At 47.4% G+C, this 9,412-nt stretch overlaps 1 protein-coding gene across 1 annotated transcript; it reads right to left on the bottom strand.

The window, feature by feature from the left end:
* Positions 1-2,996: 2,996 nt before the first annotated feature.
* On the bottom strand, positions 2,997-5,129 carry LOC144828652 (GSK-3-binding protein-like). The gene has a single exon (XM_078687018.1). It carries the CDS (start codon positions 4,869-4,871, stop codon positions 4,395-4,397), a length of 477 nt encoding a protein of 158 aa, XP_078543144.1. The 5' UTR covers positions 4,872-5,129; the 3' UTR covers positions 2,997-4,394.
* Positions 5,130-9,412: the final 4,283 nt, after the last annotated feature.

Below are 9,412 nucleotides of genomic sequence, written 5' to 3'. Positions count from 1 at the left end.
GCACAGGCTTCGTAAAAGATGAGGTATGGATGGTTTCCCATACAGCAGAGGGAGGGAATTCTTTTACCATCCCTAGTAATCACCAACCGCTTAAATGAGACACAATCCCTCCATTTGTAGATGTGCCAAACTGGCGAGGAGTTTCTGATCGTTTATTTCTTAAAGTCATTCCACACCTCCTAGGAGTCAAATCCATCGCTGAAAGAGGCTGGACACCTGGCGCTAACTCCTAAAGACATTCCACACCTCCTAGGATTCAATCCCATGGCTAGTAGAGGCTGGGGACACCTTGCGCTAATTCCTAAAGTCCTTTTACACCACATAAGGGCCAAATCCATCACTAGTGGAGGCTAGGACACCTTGCGCCAATTCCTAAAGTCATTCCATACTGCCTAGGGTTCCAATCCATGGCCCTGGAGGCTTGGACAGCTTGCGCTAATTCCTAAAACCATTCCACACCACGTAGGAGCCAAATCCATTGCTAGTGGAGGCTGGGACACCTCGCGCTAACTCCTAGTCATTCCACACCGCCTAGGGTTCAAATCCATGACTAGTGGACGCTGGGACACACCGTGCTAATTCCTAAAGACATTCCACACCACCTACGGGTCAAATCCATACCTAGTGGATGCTGGGACACCTTACGCTAATTCCTAGTCATTCCACAGAAACCAGGGGTCAAATCCATGGCTAGTGGAGGCTGGGCTAGTGGACCTCTGGAGGTGAAAGGCTCATAGTAGTATTATGTGTGTTAGAAGGTTTCCTAATGGTGTCTTTAAAACAGACAATTGCGCTTGGAAAGGCAACGAAGACCTACTCTTTCCCAATCGAAACCAAGTTTACAGTACAGTTATTTCTAGTGTTTTAGTTACACAAAGGTAATTGTGAAGGGCGTGCTCTCTATAAATGACTATACCTTGCATAATACATTTGCAGAATGTGCTCATATGTATACCGCTGTACCTCCACTTCCCTCCTGGCCGGGGTTGGCTCATTCAAAGCACTCTTCAACCCTTCGTTTTTTCACAGCTCCTACAACTGTAGAGTTGTGATATCAATAACCAGAAACCTCCACGCCTAACCACTGTTCCAGCACCGCTGTGTGGAAACGGAATAACCGGCAATAAGAGTTAATGGGACCGTGACAGGCGAATTAAATAATGTTACAAATGATTTAATTGCAAACAAGGTTATTCGCAACGAACGCAGTGTCGAGAAGCCTCGCGCTACTTGGTTGTGCTGGTTCACTCATTCAAAACTCCATTTGCTCTGCAGCACGCTGTGTGCAAATCTCTAGCCTTTGCCACGCCCTGTACAACAGGCAAACTCGGAAAGCCGTTGAGTGAATCACAATGAATGAGTTCCATTCAAACGACGTAAACAAGGAAACGGGCATGACTGCGCGGCTCTCAAGGGTGAATGACAGGGTTTGTTTTCGTGTTCAGACCAAAATAGAACTTTGTGTCGCAGTCAGTGAAGGGAATTACTTGAAAAAAGATTAGGTCACTTCTTCCTAATGTAAGAAGTCCTTGGACAATAATTATAATCTGATAATTTATACAAGGGCGCTAGGAGTGAGGATTAAGAAATACGTATATATGAGCACAATTGCTTTATGTAACCGGCAAACAAAACAATGTCGCCTGACGAGCGGAGCAGACGCACATAATGCCTAATTCGACAGAAGACACCCACATTGCTTAGTAAAACGTAAACATACGACAACGACTCGGGTGTAAAAAGCAAGGCCCACTACCAGGTAACACATATCAGAACATGGGAACCCTACTGGCATCGGCTGTGGGAGGCGCCCGAGGGCATAGGGGTTTGTTTCAATGCACCATTATTTTCGGCCCGTATGTGTGGAATGTGCGGATAGCCCTCCTGGTCCCGGACCTGCCAGTTCAAGGCCCTCTTCTTTAAAGTTACAGGCCTCGAATTGGTTCATACCTATACATAAAAGGGTTTATTACAACAAACAGAGCCTGTGGCAGAAGAGTTGAAATGCTCCAGTTGCGAATTATAGTGTCCGTCGAGGCTAGGAAGTGCCAATGTATCACTTAGGCAACCTTACAGCGGCTAGAGGCCAGCTACATCCGGCTACCATTAGGTGTGTGCTCCAAATGGCTGACTTCTTTTTGCTCGGTCTGGAGGTGCGTTGCTCTGCCGGTTGCTGAATAGGGGAAAATATGCGGCAATTGTGTGGCTTCGGTGCAGTGTGAGTGTGACAGATTTAAGGGACCTGCTTTTCATTAGCGGTCAGCACGATTGGACAGAGTATAGGTGTGCTGTACATGTGCCAACACATAGGCACCTAAATGGTGCAAGGGGCTTTGTCTAATGTCCTTGGTGTAAGAGGTAACTTCGACATAGTCTGGTATATAAGTGCAGTTGAGATAGTAATATAATCGGCATCCTAATGATGACCGGTCAAGTAGGCTTCTTGTGATTACAAACTATGGCCTGCGCGGATCCCACTCGTGTACATTTGTCCAACCAGACACGTCACCACTTAAGAAAACTGAGGAACACGTGTCCATTTGAAGAACAGACAAGCTAGTTTACTAAGAGTAACGCACTTTAACACCTGAAAGACGTCGCAAGACTCCTTTTTTACGCTTATCTTTCATCTTCCAGATTTTGTTCTCAGCCTGAATGAAATTCGTTGACCTGACCATATAAGTACCGCGCAGTTAAAACTATTTTTTACCAACTTCTGGCCAGGCAACAAAGCTTTAGCTCTTTCTTCAAATGAGGACCATAATGCACTTTCAGGAAACGCCTGATGGGCGGAGCGTCTCATTCTCGTACATTCTACTAATGCATGCGTGTGTACACTTCCCACCATCTTGGTTCAATCAATACACGCTGGGCTTTCATTAAAAGAACAGAAAAGCAAAATACGTAGATTCTGTAGAACACACTGCGTGGGCACAGCCTGAAACAAAGAAAATGAGTAGAATTTATGTCCGTCGTTTAATCACACGGAGATGAAATCGTTAAAAACACGTTTATTTCATACAAACATTTCAAATCATGGGCCATGACATCCTGGAATTCAGGAAACACTTATGAAATAAGCACTTCGCTGCGAAGTGAACGAGCCATTAGTCAACAGCCACATCATGCAGCCATTGGTGTATTTCAAAATAATTCTCGGAAGCGAACAAAAGCATCAATCACATAGGACATTCATTCATGGTCACATTCCACAAGGAGCGAGTATATCCCTCACATTGGGAGACAGATGGATATTCACATTTATAGTGTCGCATATTAAAAATAAAAAAACAAGCATAAGGGCTCTGAGGTTACTGCGGTTCTGGAAAAATCAGAAGGCGAGCCCTGGAGCGGACAGGCATGTTCGGTGGTTGTGCGCGTTGGCAGCAGTTTGTTTGTTCGGTAGTCAATTCTCAGAATTCACAGAGGGGAGGAGGGCGGTTCTTGGTATTACACAAAAAAGCTCCAATGTGCACGTCCTCAGGTTACACCCCAACGGCTGCACAAACAGCGCATGGTCAAAACAAGCTGAGACACATCTCGCCCCCGCCCCATCCCCTCCGATGACCTTGCATGGCACGAGGTTCCTCCTGTCCTATGTTATCCAAACAACAACAAAATCTTCCCACTGTAAACGAGGGAGGGGTGAGGGTCGCTAACGCATACCCTATGCGCCTAAACACTGATTAAACGTACTTAGACCTGGCGGTTGTAAAATAACGTACCCGTTATTTATAGGGGCTGAGCAATTATTCTGTGGAAGTTTTTGTATCCATTGCAGAACAGAGTAACATCGATTGCAGCCACCCACAACAGCTTGAAGTAGTGCCACCCCACAGAACCAACCACCTTCCCATCCAATGAAGGAAACAGGGCCCCTATAATAGCACCAAGTTCATGTAATCTCATTGCCCTGGTATAACAAATCAATACAAAACGTAAGCATTGCTTTTCAAGTATGGTTTACCCCCTTGTACAACACGTGTCTGGCTGAGAAGAGAACAAGCACAGTCTGAGAAGAGAACAAGCACAGTCTGATGGCGTGGACCCTCCCAAGGGCACGGGTCCGAGCCTCCCTCTGCTGTCAGTTCTGGGTGCGAGGTTCTCCTCTCGGCGCAGGGCAGATGTCGCTCCTCTGGGTGCCGAGGGCGTCTCTTCCAGGCGGTGATCGCCTCTCGGCCTCTCGCCCTCTTTTCAAACAGGAGTGGAAGCGTGTTGCCTCGAGGAGGTCTCCTGGTCCCAGGGCTGCTCTTCTTGAGGCGGCCCCTGGTACAACATTCTCTTGGTGGTGGGGGGTGGTACGGGGTGTAGCCGTCTGCCTGCGGGGGTCCCAGGCCGATCTCCTCTGGACCAGCCCTGGGGCAGATCTCTCGTCGCCGGGCCCCGGGTCTCAGTCACTGCACGGTCTCCGGCACAGTACAGGAGGCGGCCAGCTGGAGGCGGCGCACGGCCTCCTTGATGAGGTTCCCGGAGAGCAGCAGCTCCTGCAGCAGGCGGTGCGGGTCCTCCTCGTCCCCCCGGTCTCTGGCTGCGGCTCCGCGTGTCCAGCCGCGGCCGCAGAGCTGCTTCTTGCCGGGGGCCGCGGTCCCCTGCAGCGGTGCCCGGTGTTGCTGCGACTGCTTCCCGCTGGCTCGTGCGGCGCACAGTGCGTAAGGGGCGCTGCGACCACGCACGCAGCCGCACGCTGCCACCGCCGAACTTCCAGCCCCATAGCCGGTCTCTGGCGGCGTCGGGTGGCCGGGGCGGCTGCAGGGGGCTTCCAACTGCAGGGCCTGCCCGATACGGGCCACCAGTGCATCCACGTCATGTTGCGGCCGCACGGTGACAGAGTGCTCGAGCAGCAGGAAGCGCTCCTCCTCCAGGCACGGCATGGTGATGGCGACCCGGCTCGGCAACAGCAAGCCCCAGCACTCCGCCGCTGCCTTTCAAGTGTAAACAATGAGTGACGCGCCACCCATCCGACTGTACCACTACGCTGGGACGGCGTGGGGGTGTCGCTCACCAACAGCCAGTGTACGAAGCTCCCGAGACGCACGTTCTACACTCGCCCGGCCCCTCGCAACACAGCTTGTTATTTATTTCGAACACTGCCGACCAATCCCTTCAACCGAACTTGCTTCTGAATGGCTGCCCGACTCACTACAGACGAGACGCCACCCTTATGTCAGTTGAGCCCTGCCCAGCCTTTCAAAGTCCAAGAATGCGATGGGCGACGTCACAGTGTTTTGGTGTCTGGTTGTAAGGCAAGGGCATGGTGTCACCCTAAGGGGGCGGGGCTACGGCACACTGCGCCCTGCCTCGTCTGGAGAAATGATGAAAGGCCTCTCGCGATGCCTGTCTATAACTAGTTGCTGCGCGTAGTCCGTGAATATGCGCAGTGGGCTGTTTACGTCGAGGCGGCGCTTCCTTTGTTTCACCACAGCTACTCCATGTGCTGCTGTGTTGTGTACGTAATGCTCTTGGGCGCGCATGCGCTCGCAGGCTTGTTTATCACCAGGAATGTTGAACTTATTGTAAACAAGTGCGCGAAATGCCCTTCCAACTGGAGGTAACGCCTTGTAACAGGAGGTGTTTTCCTCCATGCTTCGGCGTAGAGGTAAACAAACCTTGGGTTGTGTTCGTTTTGTACGTTGTTGTAGCTCCTGTTTATGAATTAACAAATCTTACTCTCGCCTCCTTCCACTAACCTTTTGAAAAACACAGTTCAAACTGCAGTGAAGTTAATTTTGAAATGCTGAAATTAGGTTCGAAATTTGTCTTCCTGAATTATTTGGCCTGCTGAATGGTTTTTTAATTGATTTTAAGAATAGGAAGAATACAATGATACATGCCAACATTTTAGGACAGGGACGTGGGAGATTTACAATAAAAAATCGGGAGTATGAAAATTCCCCATTGATTTCTATTGTAGGAAATGCAATTTCAGGTGGGAGACAGGTCAAATAAATCCATTTTTGGCTTGAAACTTCAGTAGTCTCCCGCCTGAATCGGGTCTATTGGCATGTATGATACAATACAATATTAAACGAACGTTTCGAAAGAGTCACACTGTTCTATAAAACTTTAAACAAATATCAGGTTGGAAATACCAGTGCAGTAAAAAGCAAAGTAGACAAATGCCATAAATAGCTCAGCAGAACTCAAAATTGCCAGCTTACCGATAGTGAGTCTGTTTCTCACACCTCTTCCCATAATGTGATAACCACACTTTGTTGGTCGTCATGCATAATATGAAAACACTTCCGACAGGCAGCATCGAAGAGTGAGGGGAGTGCACAATGATGCACACGGTATCAACACAGAGCACAGACAGAACAGTTTTTTTTTTAATTTATTTTTTATTTATGAAGTTTTATATAGTACTAGCTAAACCCGTGGGTATCAGAGTGCTTTACATACACAAGGGAAAACAAAAATTGCACTACATCGCAGGACGTGAGGATGCATAAAGATATAAGCAAAGACACCATACTTATGTATACAATGAAGGGGAGAAGACACAGGTGACTGAAACAGTCAGATAACCACCATCCTTGAAGGTCAGAGTAAGAGGGAAGTCCATTAGGTTATTGATGCCTAGGTTGGTTGACTTGGTCAGTAAAGTATTGGTTAAGGAGCAGGAGTTTACAGGTCCTCTTTGAAGCTAGAGAAGGAGGGGTTGCATCTGAGGTCAATAGGGAGTGCGTTCCACATCCTGGGAACGTTACCAGAGAAGGATTGGCATTGGGTGGTTTTCCTTTTCCGTTTCGGGGGATGAGAAGAAGTGAGTTGGTGCTTCTCAGAGTCCTGGATTTTCCTGCTTTTACAAGTTTGCTGTTTAGGTAGTTGGGGGATTGGGCGTGAAGGGCCTTGTGTGTGATGCTGGCCAGTTTGTAAATACATCTACCTTCCATGGGAAGCCAGTTGAGTGAGTTGATGTGTTCAAATCTTTTTACACCTGTAATGAGTCGAGCTGCCATGTTAAGGACTGACCTTAGTGGGGCTAGGTGAGTTTTTGGGGAACCTGTTAGGATGGCGTTCCCGTAATCCAGTTTAGAAAGGACTATGGATTGTAAAATTGTCTTGAGATCATCCTATGGAATGAAAGGTTTAATTTTCTTGAGGTGTTTTAGAGAGTAAAGTGCACCTTTTGCAGAGTCCTTGATGTGGTCTTTCATTGACAGGTTCTTATCCAGGGTAATGTCTAGTGACTTTACCGAGTTGGATAGGACGAGAGAGCAGTTTAGAGCATCAAGATTCTTGAGCCAGTCTTGAATAGGGCGGTGGTTACTTTTCGGAGAGAACAGAATTAATTCCGTTTTATCCGGGTTCAGCTTTAAGTGGTTTGCGTTAAACCAGGTTTGGATCTTGGTTAGCGTGACATTGAGGTGTTGAAAGTCACTGGGTGATTTGATTTTGTAGTATATTTGTGTGCCATCTGCATAAAGGTGGTATTGAACCCCTGCTTGTTTCAGAATAATTGCAAGGGGTTCCATGAAGAGATTGAAGAGGGATGTTGAGAGAATCGTTCCTTGGGGGACTCCAAGTTTGACTCGTGTTGGTACCAAGAGGAAGGAGTTGATTTTAATTTGTTGCGAACAGTGCTGAAGGAAGGAAGTGAACCAACCATTCTAGTACTGTGCCCTTAATGCCAGCGCGCCTCTTGAGTCTCAAGTAGAGCTGGATGGTTTATTGTGTCGAATGCCACTGATAAGTCAATAAGGATGAGGAGACATGCATCACCTTCATCTAAGGCTCTGTGGATATCATCTGAAATATTGAGCATCGCTGTTTCAGTGCTACAACCTTTCCTGAAACCCGATTGAAAGGTGTCAAGGAGGTTGAAGTCATCAATATGTTTGTTGAGTTGTTGGAGAAAGCACTTCTCTAATATTGTAGCTAGGAATGGAAGGTTGGAGATAGGTCTGAGGTTGTTGAGCTCGTTGGGGTCGGCGCCTCGTTTCTTGAGTATAGGGGTGATTTGTCCTAGCTGCGGGGAGTCTGGGACTCAATTTCTGACATGAGTTTGAAGTTCAACCAATTAGCGCCATTTTTCAGTTGGAAGCAGGGCTAATTGTCCTTGGTATGATTTTGATCTGTTTGGTCAGGAGTGGTTAAAGAGGGGCAGGTTGCGAGGGAGGCGGGATTTGAGGTTTGGATGAAAGATTGGTCAATTTTTGAGACTGTATCTGTGAAGAAGCTGGTGATTTCTTCGCATCGATCCTTGGTGGCTATTATTTCTTGTGCCGTTTGTTTGACTTTTAACAATGTTGCAGAGTTCTGTAGGTCTATTCTTTGCCCGGTCTTGTTGGCTGCAGAAAAACATAGCCTTTTCTCTAAAAATGTGTTTTTTATATGCCAGCCGTGTTGATCTAAGTTGCACTAGGTGGAGAGTCGAAGGGTTTAGTCTCCAAGCCCTTTTTCGATTGTCTGAGTTGTCGTCTTTCGTTATTAAGATCTACTTTGAACCAGGATTTAGATTTGGTAGACCTCACATTTTTGAGTTACGGTGGCGCTACTTGATCTAACACCTCTGTCATCATGGAATTAAAGTGATCTCTGAGGTCATCGGCTGTCATATTGGAATGCTGGGGTTGTAGGTGGGCATGAATCCTGGATTCCAGTTCGGTTATGGGGACTGCTTTGATGTTCCTGGTCCGGTGCTTTGGTTTGTCAGATCGTATTGGTTGGTTTCTGCCATGTGAGTCAATATTAAACTGTATGAGGTGATGGTCAGACCAGTCAATGGGAGAAATCAATCTCAGAGACCAGCTCATTTTTGGTGATGACCGTATCCAGTTTTGCTCCTTTGATGTGTGTTGGTTCACTGCAGAGTTGTTTAAGGTTGGTAATTTCAAGCAGGTTGGAGAGGTTCTGGGCTGTGTGGTCTTCTGGGTTGTTGCAGTGGTTATTGAAGTCACCCAGGAACACGCCTTCCTTGTCTGTTAGGGAGAAGTGAGTTATTAGGTCAATTAGTTCTTCAGTGAAGATGGTACGTTTACCAGGATGGTAGAAGGTGTGAAATTTGATGGGCTTGGTGCCTTTGACTGTAAGTTCAATGCATAGGTACTCAAGAGTTCGGTATTCTGTGGATTTTAATCTGGTAAGCTGTATTCCTTCTTTGTGAATGATAGCTAGGCCGCCACCTGTTTTGATCGGTCTGTCGTGTCTGGTGATGATGTAGCCTGGAGGGGTGAGAAGGTCTAAGATAGGGGTACAATGGTCATTGAGCCAGGATTCTGTGAGGAATGCAATATCTATTTCTTCCGCGAGTATAACTTCAGCAATATCAGTGGTGTGTTGTACTGCTGCTCTACAGTTGAGGAGCATGCACAATAGAGGACGGAGGGTCTCAGTGTTGGTGTGTGCTGTATGCATAGAAGTGTATAGAGCAGAGGGTCTGGGCGAGAGGGCAGGTCTAGGGACACCATTT

This window comes from Lissotriton helveticus, chromosome 4_1 (assembly GCF_964261635.1).
Source record: "Lissotriton helveticus chromosome 4_1, aLisHel1.1, whole genome shotgun sequence".
Taxonomy (NCBI): Eukaryota; Metazoa; Chordata; class Amphibia; order Caudata; family Salamandridae; genus Lissotriton; species Lissotriton helveticus.
The sequence above is the reverse complement of the archived record's forward strand: the minus strand, read 5'-3'. Positions and strand labels throughout refer to the sequence as shown.

Coding starts and splice junctions, on each gene's coding strand:
- LOC144828652 (XM_078687018.1), bottom strand. CDS start 4,871: ATGCCGTGCCTGGAGGAGGAGCGCTTCCTGCTGCTCGAGCACTCTGTC.